Here is a 20,891-nt window from a genome sequence, read left to right as displayed (position 1 = left end):
GAGCAGAACGTAAGAATTATGCAGGCGGATGAGTCAGCAAGTAGAGCATCAAGGCTGACTTTTTATAGTTGGGATAATGAGAGCTGAACAAACACAAACGTGCACACAAACGTGCAGTTCCTTGGTCTTTACTTATGCTTCTCTTGAGCATAATATAAAGACAACAGAAAAGATTAAACCATAAAGCTTGTAACATATAGGGCTGCATAACCCTGTATGTTACAAGCCATAATATTAATACATATTAATACATACAACCCATAATATTAATAATATTAAGGGTAACGTGAATACAATAACGTTGCATTCCTTGATCTTTCTATTATCAATCGGCACTATGAATTTGTAACGCTCTTTAAGTGAGTACTGCTCCTAACTAAGGACAAGTGAGCAAACAATATCTAAAACCAAAAGGGGAATAGCAGCATTTCTGAAAATAAACCCTATGTGTAAACTGTTTTTGTGTTTTGGTTTTTTTTTTTCCCACTTAATAATTATGAGTTCATTCTAAAAAACTCGCTCTCTGTTTCAGTGCTTCTTATTACCCTTGCCCAGCCTAGTTCTCCTTCCTACACTCTCCCAACCCTACATTAGGATGATGCTACTGACACCAAGATGTCTATAAAAGATAACCAAAAAAAGCAAGGGAACGTGTCAGCAGTGTATATAGGAATGTAATATCACTGGACGTTTTTATTACTCTGCAGATTGAACACTGTAGCACACCTGAGCAAACCAGTGGTGTTCTGGTTTGGTTTTACCTCGTGCCCTTACCTCTCTCAGTATTTCAGACTGGGCTGCTTTGTCCAGTTTATAAAAGCAGATTAAGATCCTTAAAAAGGCATTGCTATCTAAATAGAAGAGAAAGCAATATTGCAAGCTAAAAGGCAGAAATACATCAGACCCAGATCATTATCTTTCACAATTTTTCACTCAGAAGGTGGTGAGGCGCTGGCACAGCTGCCCATAGAAGCTGTGGTGCCCTATCCCTGGAGGTGCTCAAGGCCAGGTTGGATGGGGCCCTGGGCAGCTGAGCTGCTGGGGGCAGCCCTGCCCATGGCACTGGGCGGGACTGGATGATCTTCCATGTCTCCTCCAAACTCATAATATAGAAACCTACCTCATGGAACTACCAGCACATTAGTTTACAATGTGAGGGTAAGCACACCTCCAGTTCAGACGTATGTAAAGGAAAGGACCATTTTAATTCCTGTTAGCAACTAGAAAGCATCCTGCTGACCAAGGCAGCAGTAGGCTGACCCTACAGCTTCCACAAGGACAGAAGAAACACATCACAATAAATAAGCAAGCTACATGCAAGAGGATGCCTGCCAAATGATACAGGCCACAGAAGAGCACTCCTCTGTTCTCTTGCTGCCGCTACCTTCCTCAAAACTGAGCTGCATTTGTGAGAATTAACTGCAAACTGTAGCAAAAGAATGGCCAGCAGTATCAAGTTCTTAAGTTATGATATGAGAAGAACGTTCTGGTTTTGTGCTCTTTGGTTGGGTTTCTTTGATGGTATAAATGCTTCAGAAATATTCCCCCAGGGAATTCCCCACCTCGACCCCAAGGGAGGTGGTTGAATCGCCATCCCTGGATGTGTTTAAGAGCCATTTGGATGTGGTGCTCAGGGATATGATTTAGCAGAGGGTTGTTAGAGTTAGCGTACTATGGTTAGGCTGCGGTTGGACTTGATCTTCAAGGTCTTTTCCAACCTCGGTAATTCTAAGATTCTATGATTCTGGACTGATAAACACAGCAGTGCAGTTGTCTGGTGTACTTTTACCATCTTGGATTATCCCTCAAGAATAACTGAGCCAAAAGCCACAAGGCTTCTGCTGCGTTGGAATGATACCATTCTGCAACAGCATTCACAACATTTCCATGGAGTATATTCTGCTCGGGTCACAGCTCACCATAGCAACAGAAAACATCCTGTTTTGTTCTCTTAAAAGCAAAAGCAATTATTCGAGGGAAATTACTGCAGATGATTTAGCTGCAAGCGAACAATGTATAAAATGAAAAGCAGAAGATAAATGTTATGCTCTCAGTAGCTAATACTCAGATTTCAGCTTGACAAGCAAAACCCAAATGGCTATTTCTGCCACAAGAAGTTACCAAACAAGGTTATTTACAGAACAAAGTTATAAACGCATCTAGTATAAGAATTAGGACTGCAAAGTGCTGTTAAATCAGGCAGGAGCACAAGGCATGCGAGCCTGCAACTAGCAAGAAATTAATCCTCTCTTCTCACTTACCTCACTGTAAGCCTGTACATTCAGACACAATTTATTGAAGTTTACCCAGTTCATTCACATCAGAAAATCATCAGATACCAGGGGGAGGAGATGGGGAAAACGTCAGCCAAAAGAAAAGAAAGATGCAGTACCTCTAATCGCTGTATTCTTCCCTTGAAGAACATGAACAGAGAAGAATTTGGATAAGCAGATTCTTTCTTTGCAAGAATCTCTTTGGCCTCTTTCAATCCTGCCTTGTTATCGCTGCCATCAAGAGCAAAAAAGGGGCGAACAACTGTGTGGTACCACAACAGAGCTAATCTAAAAGGAACACAAGAGCAGAAATGATTACAGCTCATAAACAGAGACTTAAAGATAATGATCCTGAAAAACAAAGGGTATGCATCTTTTCTCATACAGCCTGATATATAGAACGCAACACTATCCCCATACACCACTGCATGGTGCATGTACAATTCACTGCACATTAACCAAAAGGAAAGTAACCAGCAGGCTCATACTACAAATCAAAGCATCATATCCATTAACTCTTTAAAGGCTATAGATTTTAAAACAGAAAAACCCATAAGCAAGCAGTAAAATGTAATAGTTCACTGGGAAACAAAAATAACACCAGCCAACCCCTCTCCCCAGCACATACACACCCCTGAAATCAATGTAAAACAGAAACACATCTGGTGTTTAGAAGGGCAGTTTTCTACATGACCTACATCACTAACAAAGAAATAAGGGCAGAGCACAGAGCTTCCCAGGGCCAGCTGAAGGAATATCTACTCCACCATCACACTGGGAAAAGAAAGCTGCTTCTTTCCCCCCAGAAACATCACAAAAGAAATCAAAAGGAACATTTAACCTCAATGTTTTTCTTAACCAAAAGTATAACTCCTCAAGCAGAAGAAACTAGCTCTGCTGTCTGTATTTCAGAAGACATTTGGCTGTACTTAAGGTAGGTCCAGCAATAGAAGTATCAATTTGGAGAGAACATGATAACAAACTGCTCTCACTAATGGCTTCAAGTTACATCATACTAACCCATCACCCAAGAAAAAGACCTGAATGCAACACAAGGGTTTGGGGAAAAATGAGTATGTGAAAGCTTAAAGAACAAAAATGCAGTAAGAAAACACTCAATTTTCCTCAGATGCTGAAATTAAACTGGAAAGACTGTTGGTCGATATTAAGTATAAATGACATTAGTTAGTCTCATACATATAATGGTATGCTCTCCTCATAGAAGAGAATCAGACTACTAAGCACACAAGGGGATGCTTGTATTTATTGTATTAACATATGGGTTATTAGACATTAGAATAAAAGGTGCTGAAGAATGCTGCACAACACCAACAAACCCCAAGCACACAAATAACTAACAGCAGAGAGATCTAGTGCACTACTAAGTGATGAATTCAATAAACCACAGCACATTAAACAACAAACTGCAAGTTTATTTTACCTGCTGTTGTTTTCTTTAAAGCAACATGACGATTCTTTTTGGCTTTGATTTTTTTTCCTTTTTTTACCCCCATCTACTTACTTTCAGTACTAAGTTATCTACCAAAGCATTTCAATATAGCTACTCACGTAGCTAAAGGGGCCTTCATGTCCTTACTTTCACTTGCATACATCAGTGAAGAAAGCCCCTGTAGGCGGTCTCCAGGAAAACCCAGCAGGTTGATGATTTTGAGCAGGTTTGGGGGCACCATGGATATGCAAAGATGAAAAAGTCCATATCCAAAGCTAACAGCACCTTTCAGTCTGTTTAGCGAATCCTCCGTTACACCTTCTGCGGCAACATGATTATCATTTGCAGCGTCAGAAGTCAAGGATTCCTGAGTAGTTTTCTTCTGATAGATTTCCTGAAGCGTATTAATGTCCGTATAGCATTTGTTGTAAATCTTCCAGGCTTTTCGGAGGATCCAGCCGCCTTTTATGTATGCTAAATGTCAAGGAAAAAACAGTTCAAGAAACGTATTTCAGAAGCGGAGCATGATCAGTAGGAAATTCTGTTTCATGTATCCTAGGAAGCTCTCTATTAGCGTTAAATTAACACCATGCAAAGGGTTTTGCAAAAAGACCTGCTACTGTCACATACAAGAGATCTTTCATATTAAGGAATACAAACCTCAGTGCTTCTCAGAGACCTTTAAACAGTGCACTACACAAAGGGACTTTCCTGTAGGCAGGAAGAAATACAGAAACCAAAAAGAACCTAATGCTGGATTCTTGCCCCACTTTACAATGAAGACAAAATCACTGTCTGGCAGAGAAAAGAAATGCTTGAAAGAGGTTTTGCCTGAAGTTCAAATCATGTTCAAAGCAAGTTTATGGAAAACACTTAAAATGGAGAAAAATAAACCATAAAAATCCATCCCTTGGGTCAGACAATAACAATTTCAACATCATTACTACCCACATCCCCCAAACTGTGAAATACAGGAATTTCTAATTAATAATAATAATAATAATAATAATAATAATAATTGACAGAAACAGAAAAAAAAAAAAAGAATGATAAAAAAAAAAATCTATGTTTTCAAATATATTTCAGTTGCCTCACTTCTTAAAGGCTGTGTTGCAACACCGAAGGGCCTGGTTTCGAATCCCCCTGTGGTGCAAGTGGTAGCAGTGCCGCTCTGCTCTACACAGGAGGCTCGAATCCTGGGGGTTGGACTCAATGATCTCTAAGGTCCCTTCCAACCCACACGAGACTGTGAGACTGTGATCCCTAACAACCTGGTCTTGTCCTTTCCTAGTTTAGAATGAGAAGCCTGAACCTCCCTGCCCCCTTTACAGGAGGACACGACAGCAGAATATGATGTCAGATTTATGTGCTTGCACAGCACCCATCCTGGTTACAGCACATCCCTGGACAACAGCACAAGTGGTGAACAGAAAGCAAACAGAATATACCTGTGTGCATTCACTGCAGAAGCTGATATAAGCATTCTGGCTGTGTTCAAGCCCCAGCAATTACAAACTGCACTAACAGGAATGAAAATGAGAAAAAATAAAAGCAAGGATAGAGCAGTGGTGTTCTAAATGGATACCACCGAGTTTGCAGAGATCCGTGTTGTAACTGATGTCAGATGTGGATTCAGAAACTGTGCCTTATGTCAACAACAGGAAAATGCTAACAATGCCCAACCCCTCTTTGTAAATATTTGACATATTAACCAAGTAAATTCCAGGGAAAGAATCATCACTGATTAATTGCTCCTTTTTCAATTCTATTTATGCAGAGCTGGCTCGATAATCTTAAATTACAGTGAGAAAGGTGGCAAAAATTATTATCTCAGATGTGACAGAAGTGTTCTGTCAACATAACAAAGTACCTATTAAATAAATCCTGCATCTTGAGTTCTGTACTAAGCCATTACAAGAATAAAAGCAAACCTCTGCCATGAACCAGCTGCATTATGAGACTTATGTTCGTCCAGTTCTCAGCAATTAGGTCAATTTTTGCTGCACAGAATATTTCAAGAATTTTGTGGTTCACCACAAGATGAATAATCAACAGCTTTTAATAGTAAAGCGATAGACAAAGAATCATAGAATGGCCTGGCTTGAAAAGGACCACAATGATCATCTGGTTTCAACCCCCCTGCTGTGTGCAGGGTCGCCAACCACCAGACCAGGCTGCCCAGAGCCACATCCAGCCTGGCCTTGAATGCCTCCAGGGATGGGGCATCCACAGCCTCCTTGGGCAACCTGTTCCAGTGCGTCACCACCCTCTGTGAGGAAAACCGTCTCCTAATCTCTAACCTACACCTCCCCTGTCTCAGTTAAAGACCATTCCCCCTTGTCCTATCACTGTCCACCCTTGTTAACAGCCATTTCCCCTCCTGTTTAAACATTCCCTTTAAGTACTGAAAGTCTACAATGAGGTCTCCCTGGAGCCTTCTCCACGCTAAACAAGCCCAGTTCTCTCAACCTTTCCACACAGGAGAGGTGCTCCAGCCCTCTGATCACCTTATTTGCCCTCTTCTGGACCCACTCCAAGAGCTCCACATTCTTCCTGTACTGGGGGCCCCAGGCCTGGACACAATACTGTAGATGGGGATCCAACCCTTTTTTTAATGCAGCCCAGAACATATTTGTATTTCTGGGCTGAAGATTGTCTAGTTTCAACCTCCCACGTTATGTGTAGGAATGCCAATAAGATAACCAAGATGTTTTACTTATCCTACAGTTCACTTTACTGTTAATAGCTTGTGACATGAGTGGGAAACAGTTTAAATTGAGGCTTTACCTTCACCAGTGTGCTACCACATTGTGACCAGAAGATTAACAGATTTGATATGCTCAGATAAAATAACTGAATTTATGATTCCTTAAACATAAAAAAAGAAAGAAATCAAGCCCAATCTCCAAGCTGAGATTTCTCAGGAAGAACTTCTCAAGGTAGCTGTCATGCCCATGACAGCAGCTAAGAAAAGGTAGTTCAACATTGCTGTTGGAAGCTAATACAAGCTGCTGTATTACTAACTTCTTGATGAAACTATTTTTGTTACATCCATGAGGGTGGAGAGGCAAATCGAAAATGTGTGAGGCATATGAGAAAGTAGCTTGCATGTCATCATATGCTTCTTGTCAAACTGTTCCAGTAAGAAAAAAACACAAGAAATTTTTCACTCATCATCCACTGATCAGCAAAATGTATCCGCCTCTGTACTGGTATGAAATGAGACTCATCTCAGTAATCTGGCTGCTATTTCAGTACGGAAACATCACCACAAAAACAAGATGTTTATACATAATCAGAAAGGTAATGCACTCGTAAACCTAAAATAACTGACCCAACAAACGGTGTCACGATGGCAGTAACTAACAGTCCCTGACACTGCATTTAACCGCTTCAAATTTTAACTAAAGATTCCAAGTTTATTTTTTCCTCAGTAGAATAACCCAAATATCTTGCATGCTCTGCAGTTCTCTGCTACCCGCTTCAGTTCTCTGAGCAGCAGACAGGTGAGAAAGGGAACAAACACCACTCAGTTATATGACCCAACCCAGTTATAAAGCTGGAGGGTGGGAAGGGAGACAAAACAGCTACAACAGCATCAAAAATAAGAAAATCATTCTGCAGCAACAGACATTGATACGGCAATCAAAAGCAAGCCCCAAATTTTTTCTAGCTAAAACCAGAACATATTCTTGATGCCCTGGCTTGAAAGAAACCAAGTCTCTCTTACAGAAATAATTCTGCCCTTCACAGGAAGATTTTAATGTTTTAAAGAATCTGTGTGTTATTTCCCCAGTATCTTTCAGCTGACCAGCAGAGATTTCACTGATATCTCTGGCTGCCACCCCTTGATGTTCACTAACACCTATGAGAACCTGGAAACGTGTTCCCTTTGCACGTGACCTTTACTACCTCTTCTGTAAACTCACGGATGAAGGAGAGTTTTAGGATTGCACATATGAGAACCCTATAAACAGCTTTTCAGATGAGACAAGGAGGTTTGTATTCAATAAGACAGGATTAGCCTCTTTGGCACGCAAGGACACACTTTGGTGACCAAAGAGTAAGAACTGATTCAGCAGTTTAGACTTGAAAGTGCTTCATTTAAAATTACTTTCGCTGCCATCTTGCCATCTGTGTTGTCACAATGCATATGGGACACATGGATTTCCCCAGGTGACCTGGGTGTCAGCTCTTTATACCTCTTCTCTTATGCAGGCCACATGAAGCACACAGATGATAACCACCTTTGTACCAACTGCTCTAACACCTCTTTGGGAATATCACAGAATCACAGAATTGTAGGGGTTGGAAGGGACCTCTAGAGATCATGGAGTCCAACCCCCCTGCCAAAGCAGGCTCCCTACACCACGTCACACAGGTAGGCGTCCAGGCGGGTCTTGAATATCTCCAGAGGAGACTCCACCACCTCCCTGGGCAGCCTGTTCCAGTGCTAATATGGAAAGGATTCCAACCAATCTAAGGTGAATATGTTGGTTCCAAAAAAAACCAAACCAAAACACTGTAATCTGTACCAATTCAACTTATTCATCATATTACATATACAATTGGTAGAAAAATATCTCTACATGCTTATCAAACTTGGGACACTTACCCTTTGGCTCAGACGGAACTATTCTCTTCCTCAAAATAGAATCAACTTAATTGATGCAAACAGCTACCTGGTCATATTAGGGTCATGCTTTATTACAAAGACAGTGTGCCAAAAATACATACAAACTTTAAAGCCACAACGCACCTGATAATTCTTGTTTTACAAACGAGAGCACAGCCAAGTAGACTTGACAGTCCGCTACAATGATTTGTCTTTGTAGACGATCTATCATGGATAGAGGTGATTTTCGTCCATCGACCTGTTTGGAATAACACAAGCACAGAATTTCTATCAACGGTAACAAAGAATACAAGTCTTAACCTGACAATTAACAAATCCAAAACCAACTACAAGCATTTTTGTGACCAAAACCATGCTAAAATGTCTCTGATAACTTATCAAGCAAGCTCCTGATTAATAAATAGGAAAACTCTGAATATTTGCTATCAGCTTTTTATTATTATTATTAAGATTCTACATAAACTCCGAAAAGATATAAATTCCATAACTTTAATGCACTCACAAACACCTCAGACATGCAACTAAAAGATGATTCTAACCAGAAGAGCAAAGAGAGGAGCATATGGCAAGGGGCAGGGAAAACACAGTGCCACTTAGGAGCACACAGGTTCATTACTTTCTATCAAGTAATGTAAAAACTGAAGAAAAACGACTACCTTTTCTGGTACAGATCCACTACATCATGTACTCTTTCTGAATGCTTTATTCTTCCTTCATTATTTAGAATGAAGAAATCTAGAAAGGGGAAAGCTCCCTGGGAACATGCCTGGCACTTTCACGCAGGCTCAATCTCATCCTTTAAGCACTGCTAGAGTGTGTATGAATGAAAGTCAGCCTGAAGCAGCTAGGCTAGGAGCTTCCTGAAATAACTCCAGTAGCTCACTAACTAAAGGTCTTAAGAAAATAACTACTAACATTAACATAACACCCTGCTTTAAAAGAGGAAATGCTTAAACATGACTACTTTATGACACTTAAGATTTCTAACTGACATGTTCATCTTATTTTCTACATTTATTATTTATCTCAGCTGCTCTTCATATATCAAAAACCAGATAGTAAAAAAACCAAAACCCAACAAAGCACAGAAGAGAAGTTTCCAGAAATATTTATCCAATATACAATTCCATATTTTACAGATAATGCTCTTACATTCTTTTTAATTTTATTCTTGATTGTTTCAATAACTCCAGCTTCGTCGCTCTCACACAGCTTTTCTGTAGCCTTTAAGTCATCGCATGCCAGCTGCATCTTCTCCTCTTCAAACGTCATCATGGCATTCTGCCGAACACAGAGCAGAGATTTGGGAGATAAAAATGAAATATTGTTATTTCTAGAAAGGCAGCAGGAAGTTTTGGTGAAAGTTTGCATGAAATCTGACTACAAAATTTCCTTTTTCATTATAATATTAACATCAATATGTACATCAGCACATTTACTTCTACAAAGAAGCAAACCAGAGATCTGTGTGTGCCATACCAAAACCTTACAACCAACCAGATCATATTAACTAAGACTTCTCCCCTTGTCTTAATAAAATCTCATATGCTACCAAAACAAGTATGTTGTTACACTGCACTAAGTGCAAGAAGAATTGTGAATTCACTTTCAACGACTGTTACGTAAAGCACCATTTGCTTCCATGAAGAAGATACTGCTTTTATATAACTCATTCATAGAAATAATGGGCCTCCAAAACCATAGAACCATATCACAGAATCACAGAATGGCCTGGGTTGAAAAGGACCACAGTGATCACCTAGTTTAAACCCCCCTGCTATGTGCAAGGTTGCCAGTCACCAGACCAGGCTGCCCAGAACCACATCCAGCCTGGCCTTGAATGCCTCCAGGGATGGGGCATCCACAGCCTCCTTGGGCAACCTAGTCAGTAATAAGTGACAGCTACTGCATAATAAGAAACATGAACCAGAATCCCTATGCGTGTAGGAATGAAAAAAACAATTAGAAAAAAGAAAACACGTATCAGACCAACTGATTCAAATTCAGAAAGAATTTAAGGACAAGTAACTTCTTAATGGGTAGTCAGGCATTGGAATGCACTGCCCAGGGAGGTGGTGGAGTCACCAACTATGGGAGTGTTCAAGAAATGTTTGAATGTTGTGTTGATGGATATGATTTAGCTGGGAAGTATTGGTGATGGTTGGACTGGATGATCTTCTAGGTCTTTTCCAACCTTGATAATTCTGTGATTCTGTAATGCTTTATTAAACAAAAGCCATGAATGACACAGACGAGCAGAGTGCTGCAGCTATGTTTAGAACAGTAGCTATGCAAGATTTGTTCAAGATCCACTGATGCTGCTCTGTGATGTTACGCTGGTTCAACGCATCAATTCAAATAAGCAAACCTTGGAGATTCTTCCTCTTTCTCTCCTCCTCTCCTTTCCATTGACTCAAAACCAAATCACACAGCACAGATTTCCTAACCAATATTTACCCTTGTATTGCATGCAGGCATAGAGTGAAGTTAAATTAACTTCATTTACAGCATAGGTAATTCCAGCATACTGCAATAAATTCTGTCTTTAAAAAGAATATTATCACTGGTAATTTCAGGTGCAATCTAACATTAAGCAGCAACATCAGGATAAAGAGAGCCTAAAATTAAGATCTGCTCACTTATATATATATATATATATATATATATATATATACACACACATACTCATTTTTAATACAGATTAAAAACAACAGCAAAAGCCATTACGAAAATGTTATGAGTGTTACTTTAACAATGCCTCTATTGCACATATAAGAGGGTTTTCTTATGGCCCTTTTAATGGAACACATAAATATTTCATATGTCTGAGAAGCTGAATCACAGAACATTTACTTTCGATTTAAACCACATCAGTCAACAAGATTTATATAATGTATATAATGTAATGACTTGTTTCCTGCATACCCTTCACCTAACACCTTGAAAAAACTAAGTCTCATAAAAAGAAACAGATTGAAGCATCCCCGACTATGAACTCATGGATCCACATACAAACATTTACCTCCACCATTACGAACTCATGCATTAATGCATAAACATCAGCCACAGGAGCAGGGATGTATGTTTAGTCTCTGCTCCCATCTACTCACCAAAAAACTGACAAAGCTGGCTCCAAAACTCATTAACGGGCTATGATTTCTGCAAAGAAAACAAAGAGCAGTTAACTCTATTTACACACATTTCTTATTGTAAAGATTGATATTACACCTCTTGATTTTGAATCACACATCAGTAAATAAATGTAGGTGACTTTTTGTTGGTGGGTTGGTGGGGTTGGCTTGTTTAGATGTTGAGTTGCATCATTCCACAAAATGCAATGGAAACGGAAAGGCAAATTATCATTATACATGGGCACGTCTATTCATCACACCAGGACTTGAATATATCTACAAATAATTTTTACACACTAAGCTGTTGATTTTATTTATTAAGTGCAACCACCGCCATAGAAACACATTTACAGCATGTCAGAAATAAATAACTTCAAGCTACCAAAGCTTCAAAATCCACCGATTTTACTCTTCTTCACCATCTACCACTACCACTTTGACCTTGCACACAAACGTTAAGTGGTTCTATGAAGAGAATCCCACCTCACCCTCCACCCACAAAGCGAACTCATTTCAATTAGAAATAATAAATCATACGCCACGGGAGCTGTTAGAAATAAAAGTCGCTACAAAGCACGAGGGATTTTACTCCTCTGTTCTAAAGAAAGAACATGTATCGTACTCCACTACATGGAACAGTTCTAAGACTGCCATCCCTGGTTGTGTTTAAGAGCCGTTTGGATGTGGTGCTCAGGGATATGATTTAGTGTAGGGTTGTTAGAGTTAGGGTACTGGTTAGGCTGCGGTTGGACTTGATGATCTTCAAGGTCTTTTCCAACCTGGGTAATTCTATGATTCTATGATTCTAAGACAACTTGCTGCTTAAAAAACCAGATTAGGTATTTTCCTCTTTGCTGCCTTATTCCAGCCTCACCACTTTGCTCCAGAGCATGTAACCTCCACCATACATCTCAAGTGCACACGCACTGCAGCACCAACACTGCACACCCACAGCTGCCCAACAGACCAGCACAAGAAATGGTTATGCCCCTGCCCTCATGTACAAAGTCACACTTACATCATACCTTCAAGAAAGCTCAAAAATAAAGTGAGCGTTTCCCCAGGGCGGTGGTTGAGTCACCATCCGTGGATGTGATTAAAAGCTGTTTGGATGTGGTGCTCGGGGATGTGATTTAGCAGAGGTTTGTTAGGGTAGTTTGGTTAAGTTGTGGTTGGACTCGATCTTTAAAGGTCTTTTCCAACCTGAGCAAATGATTCTATGACTTCCCAGCTTCCCAAATCTGTGCATTCAGGTTGGCCAAGCCAACCAGGTAGGCAAATCTGGGATAAATATCTATATATATTTTAAACATCATTTCAGAATCCCGATTTGGTACCTGTAGATAATCAGTGTTTCATACTGAAACCCATTCAGAGCAAACTCAAAGCCATCGCCCTCAACAGCCTTTTAAAACAGAGGGGGAAAAGAGCGACAAAGCAAAAAGGTGCGCCATAAATCATTAATTCGGGTTTTATGCCTGTATTAAAACTTTGCAAAACAGAGCCGAGATGGGGAAGGTTTGTTTCCTCTGCACGCAGACACTGACTGAATATGCTTGGCAACATTTGGCTCTGAGAAGGAAGCAGCATCCACACATTCCTAAGGACTTGGCAAGGAATATAGGAATCTTCTCACCAAAGCATAAACGCAAATTAAATACCGCGGAACTACAGAACAAATAGTAGAAGAGATCCATACGAAAATATTTTCGATTTGAGATTGTTATTTCTTTTTTTAATGAATAGTTATAAATACCGATCCTTCTGTGACAGGAATAGCTGCGGAACCTTAAAAAGCTTGAAATACGTCAGATTTAGAGATAAAGTGATTCCCAACTGTATGCTGAGCTCCTTCAAAAGGAGTGTGGAACCAGTTAAAGGGAGGTGATCCTGCCCCTCTGCTCTGCACTGGTGAGACCTCACCTGAGTACTACATCCAGATATGGAGTCCTCAGTACAGGAGAGACACGGACCTGTTGACGGTGTGTCCAGAGGAAGGCCACAAAAATGATGTAAGGGATGGAACACCTCTCCTATGAGGACAGGCTGAGAGAGCTGGGGCTGTTCAGCCTGGAGAAAAGAAGGCTGCAAGGCGACCTGATAGCAGCCTTTCAATATCTAAAGGGGAACCAGAAGAAAGAAAGGAGCAAACTCTTCAGCAGGGTCTGTGGTGATTGAACAAGGGGAAACAGTTACAAGCTCAGAGGGTAGATTTAGGTTAGATAAAATCATTTACAGTGAGGGTGGTGAGGCAGTGGAACAGGTTGCCTAGGGATGTGGTTGATGTCCCATCCCTGGAGATGGCTGCGGTTGAACTTGATGATCTTCAAGGTCTTGTCCAACCTGGGTAATTCTATGATTCTATAGAGTCTATACTGACACGGTCACAAGATGCAGAATTCAACTCAAACGAACACTGGGATGCTGCATTATCCAAGTTGTCTTCATCACTTTGAAGCAGTAGCCTCCACTTGGCAAAGAACAGTCACAAGACTTTTAGATAGCCCAAAGACAAAGGAAAATCTGGCATCAGTCAGATAAATCCCACAATGAAACCAGTGAACTACATTTTCTCTCACAAATTCATGCATATAATTTTGTGGACTGTCCCGTGTTATCTCCGCACTGTCTTCTCAGCAACTTCCTGCAGTTCAACGAATAGATAAAACAAGTCTTGCACATTTAAATGATATCATGTTCCAGGGGCTGTTCTCCTAATAACAATAAGCGCTTTTGATTTGCTAGTTAACCAAATAAAAAGTAAAAGCAAGATCTGAATTACTAACTACTAATTCAAGTAAGTTTCACCTGCATCACACTTCAGGGATGCTATTCAAAGAAAGCACCACAATGCCATAATATCAAAGACCCTAAATACTGAAGGTAGCCACTCACCTTTGCTTTCTGTGAATACTAAGTTTACTAAACTTAAACTCACTGAAATAGATCTCTTTTCCAGCTATATAGAAGTTTTATATGAGACGCTGCTTCTCCCAGTTAATCCCAAGCCATTCACCTCCTTTCATGGCACAGCTTCAAGATGACAACTCTACAGCTCTAAATACAGCTCTATTTAATCTCTAAAATAAATTAAAAAATAAAATTGAAATACATTAGAAGAAAAATCATTTATTTTCCAGCATTTTTCCCTATATTCATTTTCATTATATTACATCCCCTCCAAATACATTAAAGGCACTACAGTCCAGCTCGCACTTAACTTTAAATAACATAGAGTGACTAACCCACCCAATACAGCCCCCAGCTTTTCTAGGCACTGCTGCTTTTGTCACGACCCGCTAAGAATTCCAGTCACACAGATGGCGATGCTCAGGATGAAACAAAACAAATTGTTCTCCTCCAAAGCAGGAGACGGAAGCGCAATGAAAAATTAAGAATTTGTCTAAGTTCACAGATAAATATAGAAGCAGCTAATGAATATTTTAAAACGAGCAGAAACCCGATGTATACACAGCAATAAGGAATTTACTGCAAAACATAACACTACTTTGGCCAAAGTTTTCTCTCGACTATATTCTAAATATTATTTATGAGATTACAGACATAGGCTGGATCTTTATATGAGTTCAACTGGAACTGGGTCTGTTTAGCCTTGAGAAAAGAAGGCTGAGCGGGGACTTGATCCAGGTTTATATACCTGAGGTGTGGGAGCCATAGTGGTGAGGCTGGTCTCTTTTCAGTAGTGTGTGGGTACTAGGGGACTAGGGGTAATGGGATGAAACTACAGCATAGGAAGTTCCACAGGAATGTGAGGAAGAACTTCTTTACAGTGAGGGTGACGGAGCACTGGAACAGGCTGCCCAGGGAGGTGGTGGAGTCTCCTTCTCTGGAGATATTCAAGACCCGCCTGGACGCCTACCTGTGTGACGTGGTGTAGGGAGCCTGCTTTGGCAGGGGGGTTGGACTCGATAATCTCTAGAGGTCCCTTCCAACCCCTACAATTCTGTGATTCTGTGATTCACACCTTGGCAGACACTGGCATATCAAATAGCTAACTATCCTTCAAAGCCAGTTTATTTAAAATAAGTTAGTTGGCTTTGACATAAGGTCCACATACTAACACACCTCCTCTACAGTCTCCACCAGAATGGCTTCTAACTTCTGAGCTAATAAATCACATTTCTGTTTATCTTTCTGTCATATACCCACAAACTCGTAACAGCCAGATTTTGTTCCATTTGGCAGATGTATCTCTTCAGCTCCCTCCATCCTTTTTACCACTTCATTTGGCAGCAACACCTGTTTCTGACTTGAAGGCCAAAAATCCACGCATCACATTGAACGTGATCTCCTCTATGTATTCAGGTCAGTTTTCTAGTAACATGCACCCGTTAGTCCAATGCACTGTCTAACCCTGAGAAATGAAATCTTACTTTAAGGTACATATTTACTACACATGTAAAACACTGCTGCTAAAAACAGCTTCCCTCATATCTATCTCTCCTTTCTATCGAGCAGCTGCTCGCCTGCCTCTGTCACAGTAATAAATAACAGCTCACGGGGTTGCTATCAGGGCATTCAGGACTCCTTTGTGTGCTGTCAATCAGGATGCCATCAGCCTTCACCCCGCTGTCTTACGTCAGTTCCCACTCTTCTGTCCTTATCTTTAGAGACGCTACTAAAACATCTACACTTCATTTTCTCTCTTAACGTTCCCTTGCTGAGCTCCATAAACAAGAGTTTCAACAGCAGCGAGACAATCTACCTACTGATCAATGCTGGCTTAATGTCACCTTGTATTCCCATTAATTATTTTCATCTGTTGCCTAAAACTCCAGGTTTTAAAGATACATGTACTAAGCATTTCTCTTGGTTTTGTTTTCTTTTATTCTTCTGCAAACCTTCCTTCACCCAAACAGGTCATACAGCACGTTTTCCTTCACTGACCCCATTCTTTAAACCTGCCCATGTTTTTAGAATCATGCTTCCACCACACTGTCCTTATTTTCTCCTGAGAAGATCTTATGGCACACATCTCACCCACCTCGTTCCATTTCTCTTCTCATTTATGCAGAAGTCGAAAACTTCATTAATCCTTCTGAGAAGTAAGAGCCATTCATAATACAGGCAAACATTTCTGCAGCAGGAGACAGAAGGCTGCTGGATTTATAATATCCCTAATCTTCTGTTCTATGCTGTGAGTCAACGTTCAGTTAAAAAGCTTCTGATTATACTTGACAGTCTTCCCCCTTCTTAGCTGAAGGTTGTTTTTTTAAAGCCATTTCTGAATTGGAAATGCTCTTTAAAAAAAAAAAAGGAAGAATCAGCAAAAAACGCTTTTAGCATCTTCTATTCTTAAATGTTAAGGAATCCACAAAACAGGAATGCAAAAAGAACACTCCAATTCAGCATTCTTACGAGTGCCAAGGTAGTCCACCAAAGCAGTGCCACCCCGCAGGCTGGCTCTGGGCTCCACCTGCAATGCCAAGTCCTTGGTTAACCTTCACATAGTACTCACCAGTTTAACCCCATCGGAACTCACAGAATCACAGAATTGTAGGGGTTGGAAGGGACCTCTAGAGATCATGGAGTCCAACCCCCCTGCCAAAGCAGGCTCCCTACACCATGTCACACAGGTAGGCGTCCAGGCGGGTCTTGAATATCTCCAGAGAAGGAGACTCCACCACCTCCCTGGGCAGCCTGTTCCAGTGCTCCGTCACCCTCACTGTAAAGAAGTTCTTGTGCACATTCGTGCAGAACTTCCTATGCTGTAGTTTCATCCCATTACCCCTAGTCCTGTCCCCACGCACTACTGAAAAGAGACCAGCCTCGCCACTATGGCTCCCACACCTCAGGTATTTATAAACCTGGATCAAGTCCCCCTCAAGATCCACAAACCCAAATAGCAAAGAAACCAGTTTCAGTTTGCTTTGGAATGTCAGTTCTCCTTAGGGTCACCAAGGCAATCCAATGTCCCAGAGCAGCATTGACTTTACACAACATCAGTCCGATGGTAGGCGAGGAAGTAACAAAGGTAATAATGAAATAAGAAATGAAAAGCAGAAGCAAAACTAGTAGCTTCTAGGGAACTATACTAATTAAACAAACAACGTGCTTAACAGAACTGAAGTCTCACCACATAGTTGAGTTTTCAAATAAATAACCCTGTAGGTTCTTGAAAAGTTTCTGTAGCGTGTTTTTTTTTTTCCATTTCTGCCTTCACTTTCAGCAGTTATCATCTGATAACCATTAACACACGCTCACATCAGGCTATGTTCAAGAAGCTGCATTTCATCAGACAGCTCTGAGCCCTAATGTTGCAAAGTGACACACATCACACAGAACCATGGAGAACTCCCATCAGCTGCTCCTTCAGCCTACAGTCCCGTTTGGGGAGAGGTTCTACTTGATAATGTCAAGTGCATACCAACAAAAACATTCTTATTTAAGGTTGTATGCAAATAAACACACAACTATATTACTTAAGTCCTCGTAGGGAAGAACACATTCAAAACAAGTACTGAAGTGAAAGCTATTGACCAAAGGAAGTTCCCCAGATGTCTCCAGAACTTGAGTTTGTAGGAGATTAATCACAGAATGACCTGGTTTGGAAGGGACCTCAAGGATCATGTAGTTCCAACCCCCCTGCCTGGCAGGGCTACCAAACATACACATTCACTAGATCAGGTTGCCCAGGGCCCCGTCCAACCTGGTCTTGAACACCTCCAAGGACGGGGCATCCACAACCTCCCTGGGCAGCCTGTTCCAGGATCTCACCACTCTATATAGCATGCTTTGCTCTATTTTCTTTCCTACCACTTCATGAAACTGTAATATACACCTCACCTGCATCCCAATAAAGGGCTGCCAGCTCCAAGCAAGAACCCTGCTTCGTATTTTGGGACAAGGCAGGCGATTTTCATAGTCAACATGAAAACAAGATGGTGATTATTAGTTTAAGAATGGCAAAACCACTTAACCTAATGAAGGAATTCCAATTTACACCTGGTGGGTAGTGTTCAAAGGCCCAAATCAAACAATACACTGAAGCTAAAGGGCATCTTCTGATAAAAATCAAACAAAGAAACCCGCACCTGGAAAAATATAAAGAGATAAGCTTCTGCACTTCTGAAGTGAGATCTATGGAAGCAAATGTTACGGATAAACAAGGAAAGAATTTGCAGAAGACATCATTTCTTATCCTCTTCGTACTGCAGGGAGAACCAAACTGCATTTTGAACACAGGAACCACAGCCACTGTAATCCCAAGCATTACCCTACAACATAAGAATGCTGCTTATCTAGGATTCCTGGACTGCTCCTAGATTCATATCAGTGAGAGAAAGCAAAACAAGAGAGGGCAGAGCAAGAAAACCTGTAAGATCTTCCTTAACTGGCACCCTGAAAGAAAGAAACAACCTATGACATCAGCCACACGAGAAACCAGCAACTCACACAAGCACGAATTGCGTGCAGGCGTATAAGGGATGGAGCTGGGACCTTCCCCATCACCTGCAGGGCTGCAATCAGCTCTACACCACACAACCAGCTGGCAGCAAGGCAGCACTACGGAACAGGGCAGCACGTTCTAAGGATGGAACAAAACCTTCCAGGCTGTGATAGGTACGCAGTGATGTAGTACTCTGCCATTTAAGAGGAGGAAGAAGGGTTTTGAAGCTCCAAGTCCCCTTCCAGCCGCCCTTTTGCACCAAGCTTCACCTTTAGCAAATAAAACTTCAGCGCTTTAGTACAGCATCGCTGACGAAGCGTTATCCTAAGCCAGCGGAGGTATTTTTAATCACACAGACAACAGCCGCACACAGCACATCAATTATTCACAAGAGATGCACGACTACAGCAGCCCAGCCCGGGGCAGCTACACGGGGAGATGCCCTGGGGCTCACCGGTACTTCTTGAAGAGCTGGTCGGATTCACGGAAGCCGTTGTTGAGCAGCATGTTGATGCCGGCCAACGCCAGCTCCGAGTCCTCGATGGGTAACGGAGCTTCCCCGTCTTCCCGCCGAGCCGGCGGCTGCTCCGAGCCGGCCATGACGGTGCGGGGACAACGGGACGAGGCCGGCTCTTTCCTTCCCTTATCTCTACAGCGGAGGAAGGAGCCGTGTGCCCGCAGCCGGGCCGCGTCCCCTCAGCCGCCCTACAGCCCTGCAGCGCCGTGGAGCTCCTTCCCTCCCGCCCGCAGCCCTCGGAACCCGGCGGCGCCCGCCTCGCTCCACACGGCGCAGGCGCTGAGGGGAGGGCGCAGGCGTAATGGCGGCCGGCTATCTGAGGGACCGTGGGTGCTAACGGGCGGGGGGAGGGTTCTGCCTGCCGCTGAGCTGGGTGGATGAGGCACGAAGCGAGGGGAGGGTTGTGTGGGGAGCTTTGGGAGTGTCTGTGAGCCTCTAGATCCTCCCACCATCCCTCTTTTCCTCTGTTAAAGGCGACCAGGTGAGGAGGATGACGTTAGGATTCCTCAGAGAAAGCTCTGCCGCCCTCGTATGGCCGCTGCCCCTCCTCTGACACACAGCGGGCGCTGATGTAAGCTTGGAGGGGGTTCTTTTGTGGAGCTCTCTCCACACACACACACAGACATACATATATGTGTATATATTTTTACCTCTTGTTTCTTTCCTCAGTTACCACAGCGTCACCCTCTGCCGCACGACCCTCCTCACAGGCAAATAGCAAGGCAAACACTAAGTTTTTCAGCTGGTGTGAAAGTAAAGAGCTTCTCTCCTAACATGCCTTTTCTTTAGTGGGGAATAGAGCTGCCTTCTTTTTTTTTTTTTTTTTTCGATTTTAATTAGTGGCAGCATTCACTCAAGCAGTGACTGCAGTTCACAGAATCACACAGAATCACAGAATGACCCGGGTTGGAAGGGACCTCAAGGATCATGCAGTTCCAATCCCCCTGCCTGGCAGGGCCACCAAACATACACATTTACTACATCAGGTTGCTTGTTTCCAGAGCAGTGCTTTTGACTTTCCCAGCTTAAGCCCAGCAGGTTTGGGGTATTTGCTCCCTCCCCCTCCACACCTCTATTAGCTGTAATGTGAACCTGCCCGTGGATCTGGCAGCAATAATCACAGCGTTTTGCAAGTTGTCCTAAACAATGGATATATGAGAATGTACACCTAGCAAAAAATAGATCCATTCCAGCTCCAAAGAGCCAAGTACTTGGGCTGAAAATACACCCGTTAGGGAAATATTCTGTACCTAAACTCTTTCGGAAAGATGCTTTTTGAAAAGCAAGGACTATGTAATGCTGGAAGCCTTCTAAAATCTACCAGGTACGAATCAGGTACTTTGGCTGATTCCCAGCCCCTCTGAACAAAGCGTGACTCTCAGGTGGTTTAAATAGAGCGTGCCTTCTGTTACACTGCACATCTCCCAAACAGCATCTCCAAGGCTTTCGGGAAGTCAGCACAGAGGGTGTGGG

At 42.0% G+C, this 20,891-nt stretch overlaps 1 protein-coding gene across 2 annotated transcripts in view; it reads right to left on the bottom strand.

Annotated features, from left to right (window-relative positions):
* Positions 1-19,698, bottom strand: part of TTC39C (tetratricopeptide repeat domain 39C) — a 36,013-nt gene extending 16,315 nt beyond the window's left edge. Inside the window, exons 1-6 of one of the 2 annotated variants that reach the window (XM_015855396.2) lie at positions 19,356-19,698; positions 11,470-11,518; positions 9,512-9,640; positions 8,483-8,597; positions 3,843-4,197; positions 2,393-2,561 (exon numbers count right to left, since the gene is read on the bottom strand). In XM_015855396.2, coding sequence (XP_015710882.1) covers positions 2,393-2,561; positions 3,843-4,197; positions 8,483-8,597; positions 9,512-9,640; positions 11,470-11,518; positions 19,356-19,501 — 963 coding nt within the window. In that variant the 5' untranslated portion in view covers positions 19,502-19,698. Of the gene's footprint in view, positions 1-2,392; positions 2,562-3,842; positions 4,198-8,482; positions 8,598-9,511; positions 9,641-11,469; positions 11,519-16,495; positions 16,708-19,355 lie in introns of those variants that run through there. The other variant, XM_015855397.2, reaches the window with a different exon arrangement.
* Positions 19,699-20,891: the final 1,193 nt, after the last annotated feature.

Source organism: Coturnix japonica, chromosome 2 (assembly GCF_001577835.2).
Source record: "Coturnix japonica isolate 7356 chromosome 2, Coturnix japonica 2.1, whole genome shotgun sequence".
NCBI lineage: Eukaryota > Metazoa > Chordata > Aves > Galliformes > Phasianidae > Coturnix > Coturnix japonica.
The sequence above is the reverse complement of the archived record's forward strand: the minus strand, read 5'-3'. Positions and strand labels throughout refer to the sequence as shown.